Source organism: Carassius gibelio, chromosome B14, assembly GCF_023724105.1.
Source record: "Carassius gibelio isolate Cgi1373 ecotype wild population from Czech Republic chromosome B14, carGib1.2-hapl.c, whole genome shotgun sequence".
NCBI classification, from domain to species: domain Eukaryota; kingdom Metazoa; phylum Chordata; class Actinopteri; order Cypriniformes; family Cyprinidae; genus Carassius; species Carassius gibelio.
This window is the reverse complement of record NC_068409.1, coordinates 13,251,100-13,274,284: the sequence shown is the minus strand read 5'-3', so window position 1 is coordinate 13,274,284 and position 23,185 is coordinate 13,251,100. Positions and strand designations below refer to the sequence as shown.

Below are 23,185 nucleotides of genomic sequence, written 5' to 3'. Positions count from 1 at the left end.
AGCGCAGCTGTCTGAAACATAAGAGAGAGGCTGGTTTGGAAAAGTAGGTCAGTCGGAGTCTGCTGAGCCAGTCTCGGGCTAAAGAACATCCAGTTATTCCCGAAACACAAAATCAATGCTTGTTTTGAAGTTAAGCCAAAATGAAATGGTTGTGTGTAAATCCTTTGTAGAAGCATGTCTGCATGGAATCTGCAGGATCTGATAGAGCACTGTGTTGTTATGCACAGTTATACTGTCTGTTAGATTAGAGCCCTTTCGCTGAGTTCAGCACATTACAGGATCAATCGTAAAAGAAGATTACAGCTGCCTTAACTTATCTGTACTCAGAGATGTTTTACATCTATTCAAAACGCTAGATTGCTTTTGGTGAGCAAACTGTGTGCAAAAACAATGTATGGGACAGATTAAAGGGTTAGATCTCCCAAAAAATAAAAAAAAATATTCATTTAATCACCCACATATATGGCTTTCATTATATGAGATGATCAGATGCTGTTCTTCTTATAACATACAATTGAAAGTTGATGGATAACATTAGACTCAAAAACCACCATAAAGTATTTCACACATACAACAGATTCTAGAGAAAAAAAGAGAAATAGACACATTTAAGTCATTATTTACTGAAAAGCATCTTAATTCTCCATATATGTACAAAACAAAAATAGACACCAGGTTACACTAGGTTTGATGTCAAAAATGGAAAGGCCAAATATATGGTTTCTTACACAAATGGTCATTTATGTGTGTCTATATATATATATATATATATATATATATATATATATATATATATATATATCACGGTTCAACTTTTTCACGGTTTTAGAGTCATGGTTTTTGGTATGGTTCGGAATGTGCTATGTTTATGGAGAAACTATACATAAAAAAAAAACTATGAGCAACAGCACAAATAAATACAATAGAGTAAAGATAAAAATAAAATAAATGATTTTTTAAGGGAGGTTTTGCATTATTTTTTAGGTACAAAAATTGAATAAAGTAATAAAATGCAAAACACCATTGCATATTTGACTGTATAAATTAAAGATTGTTCTTTAGATAAAAAAGTTAGAAAAGCTTTTTTAATCAGGAGCAGTTTGTTGTTGGTGTTCGATTAAAATAAATACTGCCACTTTAAGAGAATGCACTGGTAGTGGCCTACGTTCAGCCGGATATGTCTGCTGTAGGATACTTACCAAAACGGGCATTTTGACATAATTTTATGTGTGAATTTGTCCATTTAAACACAATACTTCATAGAGAGCTTATATTTGCGCACGTTCTGAGGGGCGGGTTTGCGCGCTTCGGATGAGCAAATGCACAAATCTTCACAATGCACGCGCAAGCACGCGTCCTCTGCCTCTTAAATGTTTAAACTGACAAAGCTTAAATGAGTTTAGTTTAAACACAGATATCAGCGTGTTCTGTTCAGGTCTCATCTGTGCGCGTGCGCTATCAGCACCCGGGTGATGACAGAATAAATGACTGCTCATATTCCAGCATACGGCGTTCACATTGAACAAGAGTGCATGGTTTTTCCACGTCCCTATATCAGCAATGTTCCATTACTCTGATCGTTAATTTTTTTTTTTTTTTTTTTTTTTTTACAAATGCTGTTTAAGCATTCTATCACAATTTCAAGAAAAAATATTAAGATAATAAAAAAATTATTACAATAATACAATTAATCATTTGATAATAGATTGATAATAATAGGAAATGTTTTTTGAGCAACAAATTATGATTTCTCCTGTATTGGACAACAATCCAAGGAATTCTGAAGCATCATGTGATACTGAATACTGGAGCAATAGCTGAAAATTCAGTGTTTTCATCACAGGAAAAATTACATATTAAAATATATTAAAAAAGAAATCAGTTAATGTGAATTATAATATTTCACAATATTACTGTTTTTACCTTGATCAAATACAACTTTGTTGAGCGTAATTATACAGATCCCAAACAATTAAATGCTAGAGTTTATAAAAGCAAAGTATGTATTTTTATAAATGAAATAATATATTTATGAATGATTATTCATATAATAACTCATTTTTATTCACATGTGGTGTTTATTTAGGATTTTTGAGTCTGAAGACTATCATTCAATTTAATTTTGACTTTATGCGAGGAGAAAAACCATGTAAGATTGTTCATCAGTTAAGTTTGAGTAAGAACGCGATGATCTAATTTTCTTTTTTTGGATGTACTGTTCCTTTAAATTTTTTCTACACTGTAAAACATACACACTGAATTCCCCTCAAATTAAATAATGCATGTGAGACCGGTCAAGAATGTCAGATCTGTCTTTATAATTAAATTTTCATGGAAATTTTCATGCCTTGTTATAGATCAACTATAGATTAACTGCTGGCCAAAAGCTATGGTGAATGATTCCAATAGGGTCCTGTTTTGAAAACTAAGCATATACTGTACAATCACAATAGCTTAGGTTTACTGATAAATTAATATCAGAGAGCAGGCAGCTTTTGATGTTCATTCTTTTTCTTTAGATTTTTTAGCATGAAATTTGAATCATATTGATCAGTGAATCTATACTTTACAGCCAGAACAGCAAACAAAACAGCGTGTGGTAGACAGTGCCTGCTGTTTTGTTAACGTTTCTGGATTTTATCGATGGATAACTAGATTTAAGTCAATGTCTGGTGGTTTTCAAGACAGTGGAATAAAGACATGCCTTTGGCCCACTGGTGAATGATGCAGGTCTGGACCAATTTCACCAAACACGAGTGTGATTTCAGCTGTTATAATAAGAATGACCACCTGCTGAACGACAACAATGTCAGTGACTTTCTGATACACACAGTCATGGTACTGCCTGCATCCAACCACAGCATAGAGAATGAGAGAGAGAGAGAGAGAGAGAGAGAGAGAGAGAGACTGAGACCTACAAAAAAAAAACTAATTAACCTTGTTTTTTGGAAAATTGCCCTGTGGAAATGGGAGAGAGAGGTGGTGCAGGCCTCCAGGGAATGGGAGGGGAGGGTGAATATGTGTTGTGCATGTTTCTGAGAGAAAGAGCAGAGAGAAAGGCCACATGTAGGGGGCTGAACTTCGAGTGGGGGAAACTGGTTTGAATTTCACACATCATTAACAAATACATAATTTAACTACAGATGTGGAGAACTGAAGCTGTAGGACACCACAGAGAGCATAAGAAAAGAGACAAGCTGTGTGTGTTTATAGTACCTCATTTACATTTAGTGCATCCAATTGCCTGGATACTAAAAAGAACTACATTTGTGGAATAAAATATAAAGCTAGAAGTCTCACCAAGGCTGCATTTATTTGATTAAAAACGCAATAAAATCATATTATGAAATATTTTACAAATTAAAATTTTCTGTTAATATATTTTAAAATGTAATTTATTCCTGTGATGGCAAAGCTGATTTTTCAGCATCATTACACCAGTCTTCAGTGTTACATGGTCCCATAAAAATCATTCTAATATTCTGATTCGCCGCTCAAAAAACATTTTTTATTACTATTAATGTAGAGAAACGGTTATATTTAGTATTTACTGCTTAGTATTTTTGTGGAAACCATACTTTTTCAGGTTTTTTGATGAATAGAAAGTTCAAACTATCTGCATTTGCTTGGAATGGAAATCTTTTTGTAACACTTATATGATATTTCTGATCAATGTAATCTGTCCTTGCGTACTAAAATTATTAATTTGTTTCAGAGATTGTAAGCGGTAGTGTATCTAGATGAAAGCCAATTCTAAAAGGTAGAGGCAATCATATTTTACTTTTTAGGATATCTCATTTTGGCCATGCTGCATTTATTTATTTATAATAAATAAATAAAAGCTGTTAATTGCATTATATTACTTGCAATGTATTGCAATTAACTTTGCATAGTTAGTCAAAGTGGTGGAGATAGCAGGAGAAATGTTTACTATATTTATGCTCATATCCTTATGAAAAAATTCTAGGAAAAGATGATTAGTTTATCCATTATGTGTGTGTGCTGTATATTTTAGGCACATTCAAGTATTGTGATGTTAGCTTAGCAACATGCTAATGTAATACAACCTGAGTCAAGTCTAATGTTTATATGTGTTATAATTGCTGCCTATGGGGTGTACCAAATCAGTCATTTAAGAAGTTCAATTACAGTTAGAAGGCAGCTGCCTATATTGGCAGTTCGAGAGCAATTTAGCCAACTTGGTTTTAAACAGAGCCATTGTGTTTACTTGAATGGGAATGTTGATCATACTGTTAAGAACCTGATTGATACTTTTCTTCAAATGTAGCCTAAGTCATTCTTTAGTTGATGAGTTTAAGTTTCTCCTCATGTTTCATTTACTACCTCTCTCAATAAAAAGCTCAATCTGAGTTTGACAGCAGTTGAATGTTTAATGCGACCGGCCCCTCGCTGTTTGTCCTCCTCTTGCACTCAGCCTGACACTGGGGAACAACATTAGTGCCTCACTGTTTCCCTCTGAATTATAAATGGGTCTCTTTGGGCTGGAGAAATATTTCTCTTTATGATTAAAGTCTTAAAGTGTAGCCCGGGGCCGTTTGTGTTGGCAACCACTACTGATGCTGTCTGTCTGTCTGTCTGTCACTCTCTCTGGCTCTTGAATAATAGCAGCAGGCCCGTGTGGGGTGGTGCATGTCATTATCCCTGATGTGAGAGCATGGGGGTGTAAATTGTGTTGTAGGGGTTAGAGTGCCAGGGTCACCCCTGCTGGGCCGCTCTATGCTGCGCCCTCCCTACTGATGAACTGCACAGCTATTTTAAACAAGGACATTACAAGGCAGCGGGTGAGAGGTCTAAGAACCATTTGTGGAAAAAAATAACACGTGGTACAATGTTAGTAGTAAAGATTTGATAACACAGAAAGGAAATGGGATTAGATGCCCTCAAGGAAAAAGTTGTAAAGATTATAGGATTTTGTGACCATTTCATTCCCTTGCTGAGGCATGGCAAATATATACTATTCACACCACCAATTTCAACACAACAATTTCATTAAATACCATAATTGATTACTTGATTATGGTCCACCTGTGTTGATTAGGCTAAGTATCTGACGCACTCCTCTCGAATCTTATTAATAAATTACATTTCTCCTGCAGCTATAGCTGCACTCACTCACATCATCAACACTTCCCTCCACACTGGTGTTTTCCCCTAATCATTTATACAGACACGTATAACTCCACTACTTAAGAAACCCAACCGCAACCCATCTCTTTTAGAGAACTACAGACCAGTTTCTCTTCTTCCTTTCATTGCAAAAAGACTTGAAAGAGCTGTGTTCAAACAAGTCTCTACATTTCTCACACACAACAATCTCCTTGACAGCAACCAATCTGGCTTCAGAAGTTGACATTCAACTGAGACGGCCTTGCTCTCAGTTGTTGAAGCTCTAAGTCTGGCAAGAGCAGAATCCAAATCTTCAGTACTTATGCTGCTTGATCTGTCCGCTGCTTTTGACACAGTTAATCACCAGATCCTCCTATCAACCCTACTGGCAAATGGCATCTCAGGAACCACACTTCAATGGTTTGAGTCTTACCTATCAGATAGGTCCTTCAAAGTATTTTGGAGAGGTGAGGTGTCCAAGTCTCAACATCTAACTACTGGGGTGCCTCAGGGCTCAGTTCTTGGACCTCTTCTCTTCTCTGTCTACATGGCATCATTAGGTTCTGTCATTCAGAAACATGGCTTTTCATACCACTGCTATGCTGATGACACTCAACTCTACCTCTCATTCCATCCTGATGATCCAACCGTAGCTATTCGCATCTCAGCTTGTCTAACAGACATTTCTTCCTGGATGATGGACCATCACCTTCAACTCAACCTTGCCAAGACAGAACTGCTTGTGATTCCAGAAAACCCATCGTTCCATCACAATTTCACCATCAAGTTAGGCACATCAACCATAACTCCTTCAAAAACAGCTAGAAGCCTTGGAGTTATGATTGATGATCAGCTGACTTTCTCAGACCACATTGATAAAACTGTCAGATCCTGCAGATTTGCTTTATTCAACATCAAGAAGATCAAGCCCTTTCTTTCGGAACATGCTGCACAACTCCTTGTTCAAGCTCTTGCATTTGCAATGCTCTCTTGGCAGGTCTTCCAGCCAATTCTATCAAACCTTTACAATTAATTCAGAACGTGGCAGCAAGATTAATTTTTAATGAGCCAAAAAGAATACACGTCACACCTCTGTTTATCAATTTGCACTGGCTTCCAATAGCTGCTCGCATAAAATTCAAGGCATTGATGTTTGCCTACAAAACTACCACTGGCTCTGCACCCATTTACCTAGTCCTTAGCCATCTTCAAGAACGGCTTAAAACACATCTCTTCCATCTTTATTTGACCCTCTAACTTTATCACTCAATATTCTTATTATATTCTTAAAAAATCTAACTACCTTTATAATCTTTTTGTATTCAATTTTTCTTTTCATTTATTATGCAATTATATATATGTGTGTATGTGTAAAGATCTCTAAATAGCTTGCTCTATTCTTTTTTTTATTCTATCTGTTTTCTTTTTATTTATTATATTATTTAAAATCCCATGCTACGTGTACTGTGTTAACCTAACTGAGACTTGTTATAGCACTTATATATTATTGCTCTTTTTGTTGTTTTTGATTGCTTCCACTGTCTTCATCTGTAAGTCGCTTTGGATAAAAGCGTCTGCTAAATGAATAAATGTAATGTAAATGTAATTCCTCAAATAAAAACCTGTAGTCAAATAAACGACGGGCCTCTTATAGTGACCGGGGGCGTGGTCAAGACGGACAAATGAAGGCCGGGGGAAAATTTGTGCAGCAGAGTCAGTTAACGAACATACATGCCCACTACTGGAGGATTTCTCATTCTCGAGTCAAGAACCGGTTGCATCGGTTTTCAGATCACCAGTACACTGAACCGACAACCGTTTCTGTCGGACGCGTCCGAGCTGATGATACTGTGCATGCGTGATTCAGCGTGACACAGACTGACACAGAGCGCGTCTGAACCGAACTGATTCTTTTGGTGATTGATTCTGAACTGATTCTGTGCTAATGTTATGATCTCTCTCCACTGGAACACTATCGCTTTTAATTTAAAACATGTTATTTAAAACAATTACTTATCAAACAGATGGAATTAGAAATAAAGGCCTGCCTCTAATAAAAGCCTGCTTCAAATAAAAGCCCGTTACCTTCTGCAGTTCATGTAAATAAAGGCCCTGGCTTTTATGTGCGGAATTACGGTACATGATAGTGTGGATTTTGTAGATTGCATAGGGGATTTAGTGTTTTTTTTTTTAAGGTTTTCAGCTTGTATATTTTCAGCTGGCGTACTTCAAAGCAGAAGAGATTACAGATTGAAGAATCTGTTTTCAGAAATGGTTTTGGTGTGCTGACAGTGTGCTTCTAACTTAAACTGTGAGCATGGTAAAACCAAATACATGAACAGTGCCTCTAAATTCACCTTTTCTTAAAAGCACAGTGTTTCCCAATATTGTTTATTTACCTCCTAAGGTTAAAAAATATCCTTCAGCAGAAACTGTCCTCCTTTAGTATTATTATACATTTACATTTATGAATGTGATGGACAATTTTATCCAAAGTAATTTCATTGGTTTGTGCATTACCTGGGAATTGAACCCATGACATTGGTGTTGCTAGTGCCATGCCTGATGTGTTATGCTAGATTTAATTGACTAATATTATTAAAATGTCAAATTATAATGACTCCCTTTCTAAAATAAAACAGTGTTGTTCGTGAAAAATCACACCAATATACATGCTTGAAAATAAAAAATCCAAATGTGTTTTCACAGTGATGCCATAGAGGAAGCGCCTTTTTAGGTTCACTAAAGAACCTTTCAGTGATCATTTTTCTTAGTATATATATATATATATATATATATATATATATATATATATATATATATATATATATATGTGGCGAGTGGGGCGGGGCCGAGAGGCGTGGGAACGAGGAGTGAGGCCAGGTGTAGTGATTGGAGATGAGCTACACCTGCGCCCCACCGCCGGTCTTGAGTCCCACTGTAACGATATTTAAAACTCCATATACATCGGGAAGAAGGAGGCGGGAACCGGCGCACAATCAAAATATTTTAATAATCAAAAATAAATACAAAACGGCACGTCAAAATGGCGACTGACGCGCACAAATAAAAGCCAAAACATAAAATAATGTCCCAGGCCTGGTCCTCTCTCGTCCTTCACGGTCGTCACTCCAGTTTTATATCCTTCCATCTCCTACGTGGGACTCAAGACCAGCGGTGTGGCGCAGGTGTAGCTCATCTCCAATCACTACACCTGGCCTCACTCCTCGTTCCCACGCCTCTCGGCCCCGCCCCACTCGCCACAATATATATATATATATATATATATATATATATATATATATATATATATATATATATATATATATATATATATATATATATATATATATATAAAAGTTTAATAATCTGAACAACCTTTTTCCACTATAAATGCCTTTTGTTCAATGGAAAGGTTCCATGGATGTTCTTCATTCAACCAATGAAGAACCTTTCTTAGGTTTATCTAAGTACACCTTTAAAGGGATAGTTCACCCGAAAATGAAAATTCTGTCAATTATTACTGTAAGACAGGTCTTTGGAACACAAATTAAGATATTTCTGATAAGTTGTCAGACCCTGCCTGGACAGCAACACAACTGAAATGTTCCCAGGTCCAGAAACATAGCAAGGACATTGGTAAACTAATCCATGTGATATCAGGGGTTCATCCGTAATTTTACAACATGAGGGTGAGTTATTAATAACAGAATTTTAGGTGGTCAAGCATCACAAGTTACTACATCCTTTCAAAGCGTTGCTTCTCCAATAAATCCACAACAATATTTTTAAAAACAATTAGTGTGTGACTTCAAAGTGTCTTCTGTGAACAATGCACGTTATTTGATGTAATCTTCTATTAAAATGGGGTGAGGTAAGAATGAGGTAAGACTGTGGTGAGGTTAGACTATATTAGACTAAGATATGGCCTAGAATGAGGTAACCTTAAATCTTGATGCGTCAATGTCCTTCTTTTAGTGCACTAGTGCCTACATAAGCAGGAATGTAACTGAGCCCGGGCCAGCTGCCTGCGCAATACCGTGAGGCCATTACTGTCTATCCAGGCTAAGTTCTGCTGGCTTCGATCCCTGCAGTGCAGATTGGAGTACTGCAAAGCTTTTTCTCTGCCAGGCAATATTTTATCTTTCTCTCTCCCTATGAGTTTTAGAGCTCCGTTTTTTTTCCTAGCTTGCAGCGATTGATGATCTTGTCAGGGTTTCAGGGCGTCTTCTCATTCATTAGTGTGTTGTGTAGCGTGGGTGGGGGAATGGACTGATGTGTAAGCATGTAGGGGGAGCGTTCTGGTCAATTACACCCATGCAACACAAATGAAGACAAAAACAGAATCTCTTTCTCTGTCTCAGCATGGTCGCATCCATCCTCCAGCTATTAGTGCTGTCAACCCGAAAGCATGTGTTATGCTAATGAAACTAAATTTCAAATTTTTCACTGAGTTTCAGCCCACAAGAGAAGATGTCTACCACTGCATAACTTGTGTTTCAGCACAGGAAAGGCATGAAATGCTGGGATTCCCTGTGCAAATTCAATGCGGGAGAATGGTGTGAATGTTCCCCAAGTGTGAGCCAATACGACTCCCTTGGATATAATTTGAAAAGATGTAATATACAAGAAGCTATTAAAAAACTAATATCCAGGTCAGCTATGCATGAATCAACAGCATTTTATTGCATTCCTGAAATATTAACTCCATACCTAAAAGGTCTTTATGAACCCTCATGGCATAATTTGATATTTCTCTTTAAGCTTAAGAAAAGGGATGCCAATATTGGGTGTTTCTGAAACACCCCTCTATTACCTCTCTGTCAGGGTTTTATTAGGTTTGGGACCCAACAAACCACTACTGGGACTACAAAGTTACCCCTGCGAAATCCAATTACTACGGCCATGGCACTTTAGTAAATTAGACAAATTGGAAAAAAAGAAGAGGTCCTTTGGTAGGTCACATTGTCGAGTCATAGGGCAGACAGCATTGGTTGTTTCAGAAAAGAGTGCACTCGATAATCAAAATCAAACCATGCCTTGAATTTGAATCAACACACATTAGTCTCTGGTGTAAGCGCTCCCAATGGAGAATTCCAACCACTATAAACTCAGATGCTTATTTTCTATGTGTGTCTATAGACTGAACCACACAACGGTTATAGTGCTGTGTTATTAAACTCTGTCTATCAGCCTCCACAACCTGCGGGAGAGAAGCAAAGAGCGAAAGTAACCCTGGACCTCAATTATGCCTCTGAGGATGTCTGAGTGGGGAAATACCACCATCATCTACTGCATCACGTGAGCAAGGCAGTATGGGTATGTGGTGTGGGGGCGGGGTGAATGACACACATTCATTGAGTCTAGACTAGAGCAACCTAGACTGTAACACTTACATTTGTGAATCATTTTGGCATTTTAAAACCATATCTGTGTGGCAAATATGTTTTGAATGAATGCTGTTTTCAAGAAAGACAGAAATAAAGATGATATCAAGGGCTGTGTAGTAAAAAAAGAAGAAATACTTGAACCCAGAAGTGTAAAAATCACAACAGCCATTACATGCACTTAATTTACACTTACATTTCTGTAAATGTATTCATGTCATAAGCATATCCAAAGTTTTTCTGAAAATACTGGAGATGTTTGCTCATGCATTTTTGTAACTGAAATTGACCACAACCCCTCATTTATGTTCTTTATAGAAAAGCACAAGAACAATTTTCTAAAAGTATGCAACAATGGAGAGTCCAAAATATATAGTCTAAATATTAAGAAATATTAATGTGCAATAGAATGCATTCATAATAGTGGAAGCATCCTTTCATTTACTCTGAATAATGCTTGATCTATATGAGTTTGTCAATGGCAAGGACCTTTAGCCCCTCCCACTCTTGAATATTTGACTATATCCTGGCTTGTACTCATAGTCATGCAGGTCTAAAGCAACAACTGTGAGTTTGCATAGTTGGAACAGATATTAAGTTAATCAAATAACTCTTTCCTCAAACAAGCAGCAACACATCTGAGAACAGCACTGAAGCCACATGTCACTATACTGCAAAGAGAACAGATCTTCATTGCCTGGTAATTTCTGCAATGCGTGCTTTGAGAGAGCATTTTAAAACCTAATACATGCATATTGTGTGAGACAAATGGCAAATTGCTTATGATTAACATAAACTGCTTATGATTAAAGGTACCGATTTGAATGCAAGCAGAATGCATTTAGCCACACTATGGGCCCTATAATACACCCGGCACAAGGCGACAGAAGGTGCAGTGCAAGTGTGTTTGCTAGTTCGCATTTTCCCATCCAGCGCCATGCCGTTTAATTAGCAAATGCATTTGCGCTCATTTGTGTGCCCATGGGCATGCTAGTCTAAAAAAGAGGTGTGTTCAGGCACATTGCTGGCACATTGCTATTTTAAGGAGCTGAAAATAGACTGCGCCATAGACCAACTAAAACCTGGTCTAAAGTCTGGCCCAATGTTTTTCTTTTGTTATTTAAAGAGCGTGTTAGTATAGGTGGGTCCACAACGCGTGTACACGCTGCTTATTAAACACGGACACACAGCAGCACACAAACATGCCAAATATAAAAAATTAAAGGATTGCAATGCATAAGAATTTTTTGTAGGCTAATTATATATATATATATATATATATATATATATATATATATATATATATATGCCTACATGTCTTAATGGATAGTCATTCTGTCTTTGCGCTTGCCAAATTCTGCCATGTAAATAGCAAATCTGTCATGGCACAAGCGCAACTGGCTCTTAAAGGGAATGGAAGATGAGACTCTGATTGGTTTATTGCATGTTACACCCAAAAAACGCCCATTACTCATTAAGAGAATAGGGACAACCCGTTTAGACCATGCGCCTGGGCGCGCCAACCGTTTTTCTGTCGTTAAAATAGCAAAAGTGGATTTGGACATGACCTGAGTGCACCTGGGCCATGCGCTTTATACTTTGCATTTAGATCATTAAAATAGGGCCCATTATGTGCATCATCATTATGCTTAGCCGAGAGACATTGAGGGCCAGATATGCCAGTGAAAGATGCTTTGCAGCTTATGGTGTGTGTGTGTGTGTGTGTGTGTGTGAGAGAGAGAGAGAGAGCAAGAGCTTCATTGCTACTGTTTGATTTAGAGAGAATGTGGGGTGGGCATAAGACAGGTCATAAACCAAGGAGGCATTTGAGTCCAACGGCTACAGATTGATTCTGCTCAGTGCTCATTATATCTGTCTTGCAAAACCTCAGCCATTAATCACCGGCCAGAAAGATTGCTTTTCCACTGATCTACACTCTAAACATGACAGGAGATTGTTCACCTGAAACCTGCGCTGGAGTGTATTTGCATAAAATGTGCCATGCTTTATCATGGGTAACTGCACCTGCATTTTAAATATGTGGTTGGAAAAGTCATTGCATGTACAAACTCCTTTATTGAATTTCTGAGTATGCATAACTTCCAGTGCGCTGTGAAAGATACCACCTTTAAGTGTCGGTTAGCTGAACTTCCTCTTTTGCTGATTTCATTGATTTTACAGTGTTACTGTTACTTAGTGTTATTAGTAGTTGGGAACCTAACAAGAACTGATGATGACCTCTTTCAAATACTGGGAAATGACAGATGCTAAACAGCACCACAGTTAGAATTATGAATACAGTATTATATTTACTTGCTTAAAAGCAACATCAAATGTAAACTTGGTTAAACATTGTTAAAAACAAATCACCTACTTCCACTTTAAACCTTCGGCACAGTGACTGTCTTGAAATATAATCAAATTCGATTTAAAGTGTTGAAATCAAAGTATAATCAAATTGGACATACAAGTAATTTCACTAAATTATATTAAAATTGATTTTAAAAACTGGGTTGAATTTTGTTTAACTGAAAACATTTTTAGTTTATTATATTGGTTATTAATTATTTTGAAGAGTTAAAGTAATGGAAAAACAGTGTTAACATGAATTATCATCATATTTTCTAGTATATGGATTTTTTTTAGGCATATTAATTATGATTTAGGATTATTTGTCTTATATTAAGAGTTTTTTTATTATTATTTTAATGCTGACATTGTTGAACTTTAGTGTTTTGAATTTCCTTTTCATAATCACTCACACACACAAAAAAATGTCTGCAGTTCTGTTATTCCAGTGATATCCTGACTCATTGTACACGTGATACCTCAATGGCCACGGCCCCATAGTAACACCTAAAACCTGAGCTTAGGCTAATGCAAGATCTATAAATACTTCTAAGCCTATAAAAACATGACACACATCTTTTATCAAGGTTATTTTTTATCATGTGATCTAAGCACAATGCACCTCATATGATGCCAATGACCCAATGCACACTGCATGAATGTGAGACTTAAGATCACCAAGTCTGAGAATCCTCAATGCACCAACAAGCACTAACGCCCAATGCACATTCGCAAACAGGAGGGGTCCTGAGGAGCAGCCCGTCATTAATATAAGTGAGAATAGAATTCAATTCGATTTTCCAAATACCTTCGGTTGCATAGTTGTGGTCCCGAAGGAAGCTGTTGTTAATTTTGCGGCTGTCACTCTCCTCCTCCATTTATGATTCCGTTATATGGGATTGTTGAAGTAGACACGCAGGAATCCATCGTGGACCCTGAACATCAGCAGGCGGTTTGCGGATCCATCGCGGTGTCTGTCGCCTCTCTCGTGAACGTGACGGATGATAGGATGCCCGGGGTGATACAGCTGGAGCTCGACTGGCAAGACAAATCCCTCAGCAATTCATACTTGAGAAGCACTTCTTAAACAGGTGCACCAGAGAATTCGTTTAGAAGATCTCCTGTCTTGGAAGGCTGAATGTAGAACGAGTGCGCAGTGTAAGGTACTCTGGTACCCTGGTAAACGAAGTGCACTGAATGTGTTAAACTAGGGCAGGATTTCCACCTTCTGAGCCGAGGAGGCGGTGTTATGCGTCAAGCGCTCGATCCGTCCACGTCTCTCTCTCTCTCTCTCTCTCTCTCTACTGAGGACACACAATCTGTTATGTACTTAGGAAGTTCTGCCCATTCACACAGGCGCTGTCCAGTGCTGAAATGTCTGCACGTGCCAATACGAATGACAGCGAACAAATTAACTATCAGGATAACGGCAATTTTACTCAAGTGTCATGTCAATCGCGGGTAGAAGATTTTTTTTCTTTCTTTTTTTAATAGCTACTGAACCGGAAATGAATTACGTTTCCCTTGTGTGTTTTATTCAGTTAATTCAGCTCAAACCTTGATTGAAGATTATTATTAAGATTATTTTGCACAAAATATGTAAGTTTTAACAGTTTTTACAAACAACATTTCATTAACTGCAAGATGTCTTGACTGACGCTCGAAATCAGACTGCGCATGCGCATATAAATACATTGCGCATGGGCAGTACATGACAAACGTAATGTCAAGATTTATCATTTTCTTATAGATTTACGTGTAAAATATTTCAGAAAAGCGTTTTAACAACTTGAATATATAATTTAAGTATAGTTTTGTTTAAAACGTCTATAGGACAAATAACTGTTAGCTAATGACACTAGGCTGCTATCTGCGAAAACGTTATTCCTGCGTTGCGCGCGCTGAACCGAGACCGTTTCTGTCTCTCTTAAAACGACTACAAAATTTTCTTAAACAACAGAAATTTCCTTAAACGATGTATCGAGTCTTGGATTCTTGAAAATCTGTGATGTGGCTAGCTATACTCCATCTAAAACTGTTTTAAACAGCATTTTGCTGATTCTTTTACTGGCATTATTATGCATGCACAAGTTTAATGACTCATTTAATCGAGAAAATACATGGAATATTTGTAGTTTAATAAATTATTTGCCACACAGCAGGAAACATTAAAATGAGCCCTTGATGGGGAAAAGATATTTAAAAACAGAACAGCATGTAAAAGTGAAGGTGAGCAGTTACAGGATCTACAACAGGCCTGTGCACTGCATTTAAAGTTAATAATTTGACGTAAAAAAAAAATAGAAATCCTTATATATTGACAGCATATACATGCATTTTACTATTATTCTCGCTCTCTCTTGCTTTCAACAGTTACTTTTAACACTATTCTTCAGACATTGATATTTCCTTGAGGAAATACAAATCTAGTTCATTTTGAAATGTGAACAAGCCTCTTGATTTGGATAAGTGATACGTGTGCAGAGGATTTGCAAATCTGTCACACTGGATTCTAGTAAGATCCCTTTAGGGTCTCATATTCCTTAAGTGTGCAGACCAGACGATGATTAATTCGATTTGAGTCTAGCCGCTGGCTCGTTCATTTTGGATAGATTTGATTTACATGCTGATTTTAATATGAAACTCTGCAGGGACTTTCCCCTGCTACTCTCATTCTGTCTTTAAGCATATTTTCCACTGTAATCTACCTGATGCCAGTCTAAAACAAATCTGCTTTGAAATTCAAAACCAAAACATAGGCATAACAAATGTGCCAAGGATCCAAAATGCATCAGGCATTTAATTCCTAGAGCCAATTTGCAGATAAAATCAGTCTGTCCTTTCAGACAATTTCATAAATATAGTCCATCATCATATGCCATTTTCCACTTTAATGACCCATTAGTTTCCTTTAGAATGCATGTGTGCAGCATGTCTCGACCAGTTGTAATCAGGCATATTGCATTGCACCTGTCTTCATGTGATTTTCAAACCTTTCCACCTCACTGAACATATCTGAAGCATCTAAGCCCAAACCCTGCATGCTGTTCCTCTCCCCTGACAACAATCCTTATCATTATTCCAACAGGGCGACGAAAATCAATGATTTTCTGTCAGGGAAGAGGGAGGACCAGGACGATGACAAATTCCAGTTGGCATCTTTTAAAGATCAACAGGGAGAGCCGCTATCTGTCAGTCAGAGGGAGCTAAGGGGTGAGAGATATGGAGAGAAAGGAAAGGCACAGATGCAGAGATACATTAATAAAAAAAGAGGGAGACAGTCGAGTGGGACAGACTGTTTTACAGTATAATTAGAGTGAGAGCTGCACACTGCCAACAGCATCAACGGTCTGCTTTAAGATCAATGGTGGTGCTTTAATTAAAGTCTTGCAGTACTGACTTTACATTCCTCTGTAAAGCACTGACTTAAAGAAACAGTGCTGCTAAAAATGATTGTGTCATTATATTTTATTACTTACTCACCCCCTTTGTTGCAAACCTTTATGCTGTTTTTTATGTGGCACATCTTCATAAAGCTGACCATGTCTGTCAAGCTCTAAAAAGGACAAAATACTAAATAAATGTAGTATATATCGGTGTTGTTATAGTATCGAGATACTGTGGTTTAAAATATGGACAAACCCAGTCTGGCTCGGCTCTGTGTTCATCTTCAGTTTTCTCTTCACAGTAGTTCAGTCAGTGTACTGTTTGAGTACATGAATTACTCCGGGATATTGGTTTGTTTTAACTCAGAGGGAGTGTCAGACACATTAAAAAAGTTAACAGCTTAAGTCATTTGTGGATTAATGCGTATTGGAGACGCGAACTGTTTAAAACGATTCAGTTTGGTGAATCTGGTTCAAGTTTGGTGAACTGGTTCAAAAAGATCCGGTTACATCGAATGATTCGTTCGCAAAGCAGATATCACTAAACTGCAGTGAACGCGCTCACAGTAAAGTCGTAGTTTTTGCTATCTTTGGACCAAAATGTATTTTCAATGCTTCAAAAAATTGTAACTGACCCTCTGATGTCACATGGACTACTTTGAAGATGTTTTTCTTACCTTTCTGGCACAGAAAGCTCTTTGACTAAATCAATAAGTAATAAACGAAGGTCTCACAGATTTGGAACGACATGAGGGTGAGTTATTAATGACATAATTTTTATATTTGGGTGAACTAACCCTTTAAAGCACTCAAGGCCTGGGGCTTTCTCTTGCAGCTTAGCCGATGCAATGGTGTGGATCACAGCTACAACACAAACATGAAGATAATAATAATTGCAATGCTGTGATATCTTCATGGCCAATTGCTCGTACTGATGTGCAGTAATTGTGTTGGCCTGAGGATGTTGGTCCTTGAATGCCTGCAGCTCTACAGACCAATCACTGAATTTGTAACAGAGAACAGTCATAGTAATTTCACAATGGATAATCAATACATCGATACTGATCCTTAATCCTCAATCGTGCTGCCTGCAGAAATTATTCAAGATTATTTGTGGGCTCTTGATTAGTGTATAAATATCAACGAGTAGTACTAAATCTGTCTTTTTCGTTTAAAAAAAAGAAGAAAAAGAAGTCAAGTCACATTTATTTTATACCATTTTATACAATACAGATAGTTTTGAAGTGACTTCACCATATTAAACAGGAAAGTAACAGAATCAATGATGTAAAAGAGCTATAAAGCAGCTCTAAAAACGCCATAATGTCATTATTAAGCTCAAGTCAGTTTAGTGTTGACTTGGCTCAGTTCAATAATTGTGTAGTTGAGTTCATTATGATTGATGATGAAGTTTAATTCAGCTAAAAGCAGCTCCACAGATAAAAGTAGTGTCAGAAAGATAGTAAGGACATTGATAAAATAGTTCATGTGAGATCAGTGGTTCAACCTTCATTTTATGAATCTATGAGAATTAATTTTGTGCTCAAAGAAAACACACTTTTTCTGATACTTTTGCGATCGTGCGTCGAAGACTGAAATGGAAGAGGAGAAATTGTTGAATAAAGGTGTTTTTTTTTCTTTGCGCATACAATTAAGGTTGAGCCATTGATGTCACATGAACTATTTTAACAATGTCCTTACTATCTTTCTGGGCCTTAAACGTGTCAGTTGTGTTGCTGTCTATGCAGGGTCAGAAAGCTCTCGGATTTCATCAGAAATATCTTAATTTATGTTCGGAAGATGATTGAAGGACTTACAGGTTTGGAATGACATGAGGGTGAGTAATTAATGACAGAATTTTTCCTTTTGGGTGAACTATCCCTTTAATGGATCCATCTGTTAAAGGTGCTTATAGGACTAACCAATACTGACTGAGATCAATATAATAGTAACTGACTCCACAAGACCTTTACGTTTAATATCTGCTCTCTGTATTTATGAGCATAATAAGTATAAACCAGCTGTAACATTTATCAACATAAGCAGAGGTGACAAATGTTATAAACAAAGAAAATAAGATCATCATGGGAAGTGAATGAAAAGAGAGTGAAAGAGACAGAGCGAGAGAAAAAGAGGGGGTTGGGAGAGACAACCAGATGGATGCATAGTTCGGTCTGAACGTTTTAAACCCAGCCCAGAGGCAAACGCCTTTGTCGGGCCAGTTTACATGTGAAGTCATTCCAATTAAAAGATTGAGTAGCTTGCTCCAGCATTGAGAGTAATACACTGACACAAAGAGTTGCATGCTGGGTAGAGCATTTACAAGACAGACACAACAACATTTACGTATATGCAGATTTTTTTATTAAATAGACAAAAGAGAAAGATTTTTCAGTGATTTTTTTTCTCTTTCCATAAGGTGGCGATAAGTGAATGAATCAGGGACTCAAAAAAACAAAGCTTATTATTATCATCAATGTGCTGCTTAAAATGTATATTTAATGGAATTTATATATATATATATATATACAAATTGGAATATACAAGAACCCGAACCAAAGTAAAAGAGAGGAAGGAAGAAAGTAAATACAATCAATTATGTGTGCTGATCTCAAAAGACACGTGCAAATATTGTGTGTTTGTGTCCCAGTAACCCAAGCACACATTTCCACTCATTTCCAAGGGAATGCATTACTGTAAATCCCATTATCCCAGTAAATGAATACAGAAAACACAGCATTCCACAGCCATTCCCAGTTGTTGCAATTGAAAGGAAGAAAAGCATAGCTGTTCAATCCTGTACTATCATACCGGTTGCTAGGAAACTGCTTATGAAACAAAACATTGCTATGCAGCACAACAGCTGTCTGTTTAATTGGAGCATTAAAAATCATAAACGTCATAATTTAAGTCCTAGCTGCTCTAATGCAGTTCAAGCATGCCTAACATGAAGGTTAATCGCCCAAACAAGAATAAGCGCAGAAATTGCCTGTTTTAGGTGAAGAGCTGATTTACTACAGTATATGTAGAGTAATATTATTTTAATATGATTTTGCTAATCACATTAAGGATTAGTCTAGACTATTTCCATGCACAGAAACTGAATCTGTTTTTTAAAGCTACAGGGAGATACAAGCATCCTTGTGCAGACCTGGAAGCTGCTGTCTCTTATATTGTCATCTAGACTTGTAATTGGTCCACAGTGATCTGTGCCGCTGGAAAAAAATAAACAAGAGAAATAAAAAATAATAGCAAAGAATAGCCTTGAGCTGAGATAAGAGATTAAACTATGCTTACAGGTCAGAACATGTCTGAATGATGTCCAAATTTGCACCATTATAGTAATTATGTGTAATCATTTAATTGTGGCCTGTAGTAATTATCTACAATGGTTGCACCATCATCCAGCGTTTCTCTGCTCTGTACCAACAAGATCTATTTTTCGTCAGCCAATTATGGTATAAAAAGCATAGCTCTTCATGTTGGCAGTCAGTCTCCAGGGTTTTCTGTCTGGCATGACTGGAATAACTCTACTCCAATGATGAATATTTTAATAGAGACTGGGAGAGAACGCGTTTAGATCTCTCGAGTCTGTCTCAACAAGCCTGCTCTGCCAGAGCCCTAACAAGCCCCACTAGAGTTACGGGCTGGTTTTTACACAGCCCTGCCCGGCCCAGAGCCCCCACTCCCTTCCCCTCCCCTCCAGACCCCTCCCCTCTTCTTTGCCCCAACACAGACCTTTAATCTGCAGGACAATCCCATTTGGCCAAGCATCTGCCAGGACTGATCACAAGCAGGCTGCAGCAGTCTTCCCCCGCGGGGATGCCAAGCTGTCCACAGAGAGACCGACACGGGCCACCCGCTCTGTTTTCCCACTCTTTCTCTGCTTGTCTTCTTCAATCACTCTGTCTTCTCTCTCTCTGTCTGTCTTCAAATCTCTCACTCACACGTATTCACGCCCCCTTTCCCCCTTTCATGCTTCAGTGCCCAGGAGCGCTTTGGACTGTAGGCTTCCTTACTGTCTCTGCGCTCTGGCACAGATCTAGGGTTAGCATCTGAGAGCGTGATGACAGAACTATTATAAGCGGAGAACACAGACTGAAGGGAATCACATGAGCAATGGAACTCAGTGGGCTTGTGCTTTGACAAAAACTCTATATTTATAAAATGCTGAGAAAAATGTTGGTCGCAAATAATCGTGTGTGTGTGTGTGTATAATGGTGGCATACAAAAAATGTGGTGGTTTTTACTCCTAGTTGGGGCTAGGTTGGGGTAAATTGTCACAAGCTCAAATGCTATATATATATATATATATATATATATATATATATATATAATATTTTTTTTGTAAAATAAAAATCCAGTAATTTAATGCAACATTGATATATATATATATATATATATATATATATATATATATATATGTGTGTGTGTGTGTGTGTGTGTGTGTGTGTGTGTGTGTGTGTGTGTGTGTATTTTACATATTAAATATATAAAAACTATTTTATATAATAATTGGGGTAGGTTGTCACATACTTTTATTTTGTAAAACATACTCCAGCTATTTCGGTTTGCAATATGTGTTTTTTTATTTTTTTATTACATAGAATTTTAATTGATTTTATGTGTGTGTGTGTGATAACAACAACAACAATAATAATAATAATAATAATAATAATAATAATAATTCCTTTGTAGAGTACATTTGAGCAACTGAATCAAGCTTTTATCACATCAGTACAGTGACCCAGTAATCTACTCAACGTATGCAGCATGGTTTTGATCACACACAGACTGTGTGTAATTTATCAGTTGTGAGAGACATTGAACTGCTAGTGAGAGTAAAGCATGAGGATGATACAGGTGCTCCAGGGAAAGCAGGCTTTTTCATGCTACAGAGAGTCTGGCTAATAGGATGGGGCGGTAACATATGGTGATGGCCATGTGGCAGTCAGAGACACAATCCTGTCATTTATACAGAGACAGACCTGAGTGTGAGAGAGATTTAAGCCTATTTCAAACCATATTTTGCATTTAAATAAATTCCCATTGTATTTATGATTTATTTTCACTTAACAGACACTTCAAAAAAACCGTGGTTAGTAAACTTCTGTGTGTAACTCGCCCGATTGCGAGAATTTGTGTATTATAACCCTATACTTTTATTTTCTAAGCAATCTGACAGATTTTTTTTCCCTTTCAGATAAAATGGTTGTGTGGTTGTTTTAAAATGGTTTATGTGATGTCACGAAAGACGGCAAGGAAAATAAAAAATAAATCCAATTACATAGAAAGATGAAGGAGAGGCAAAATATGTAAAATGTAATATTTCAAATTTTTCCATGCTTTAGCAAAATTTTATGACATTTTATTTGCTAATTTGGTGATTTTTATCTCATGATATTTTCATGATGATATAATGTCACAGCACCATCTGCTGGTTTGATCTCCACACAACAGTACTGGGGAGACACCAGGGTACAGGTTTGGCAGTAGATTGTATTACCATGGTACTGATTTAATATATACTGTACACGTTACATGGTATGGTATTTAAATAGTAAGTCAAGGCTCTTCAAATAATACTATAGTTCTAATATTGTACATAGAGAAAACAATAGTATTGCCATGAAACAATTAAAAAACCCATTGTATTACCATCTGCAAAACAACAAACAAAAACACAACCAAAAACAGTACCTTTTCTAGTTGAGCATTGTCCTGGAAATAAAGTAATTCTCCAGACTGAGCAGCAGAGAGTGCTATAACACAAAAATAGACTACAGTCCGCTCCACAGTCACTTCATTTTAAGAGCAACCAGAAATAGTTAAAAGAGTTCTGCTATATTTACTCCATCTCCATGAACTGCTGGTATTCTCTTAAAGTCAAATCACCATGCAGTCTACATGTCAACAAAACACATTTACTGTGCCATCAGAAAAACCCAAGCCCAAACAAACCAAAAATCTTTCTTTATTTGAGACACAAACTTTCATATATACATGCACACTATAGCATGCTGAACTAGCATTCAGTCATTTTATGTCATATTGTACAAAATGAGAAGACTGTGTCCCCAGTCTACCCACGAGTGCTTGGAGCGTGAGCTTTTAAGATCAATACTCTGCTGTAGGACTGTTTGCAGTCCTGAGGCTCCAACTGTTCCACACTAAACGGCATCAGAGCTACTGTCTGTACAAGAGATACTCAGAAACGTCAGAGATGACAATGAATCCCTTTAATTTTTGTGATAAAAGCCAGTTGGTATGTGGAGGAACAGTGTGCAAGTCCAACACAGATGGTTCCATATTAAAGTTTAGTTTTGGTATAGATGGTAGATTCCCATCTATAGTAACATTTATGTTTCCTTTCCCCAAAAAAATGCTCAACAGACTTTCCACCAGCAAATCCATCCGTACACCTTTGTTGTCTGTTGCTGGTTCTAGAACCTCCTTCATTTTATCAGTGATTCACCAAAAGCAATAAACTTAAACCTGGAATAATTGGGCTTCTTCTCCTCCACCATGTTTTAAACTGTGCATTAGCGAACAGGCGTCATTGACGTGCAAATATGGGTGGACATGTGTTAATGAATTCAGCTGTGTATTGTCAGGAAGTTGGTGAGGCGTTTTTGCAGCTTATTTTCAGTAGATGGTCTTTTTGTGAACTTAAGTGACTCCTTTAAGGGAACAAATCAGGAAGTTATGATGTTCTTTAAAAAGCTGCATGCATTAATTCTGAACTTCTGTTCTTTAGTTCCTCTTGTGTATATGCTTGAAAGTCTTTGAATGAAGATTTGCTGTTTGAATAACTCTTTCCATACATCAGCTATATAAGAAAGAAGAACTTCACATGTTTCAAACCCAGCCTCCTCCAGCCTTGAGAGTTTTGATGTTCAGCTTTTGATGGAGCTGAAAGAGAGAACTCTTTATCTA

The 23,185-nt window shown here is 37.2% G+C and overlaps 1 protein-coding gene across 2 annotated transcripts in view; it reads right to left on the bottom strand.

Moving 5' to 3' along the window:
• LOC127971797 (serine/threonine-protein phosphatase 2A 55 kDa regulatory subunit B beta isoform) overlaps window positions 1–23,185 on the bottom strand; it is a 50,770-nt gene that overhangs the window by 17,023 nt on the left and 10,562 nt on the right. Inside the window, exon 1 of one of the 2 annotated variants that reach the window (XM_052575024.1) lies at window positions 13,672–14,153. The exons of the other annotated variant lie outside the window; for it this stretch is intronic. Within the exon in view, the coding sequence (XP_052430984.1) occupies window positions 13,672–13,741 (70 nt within the window). The 5' untranslated portion in view covers window positions 13,742–14,153. Of the gene's footprint in view, window positions 1–13,671; window positions 14,154–23,185 lie in introns of those variants that run through there. 2 annotated transcript variants of the gene reach the window in all.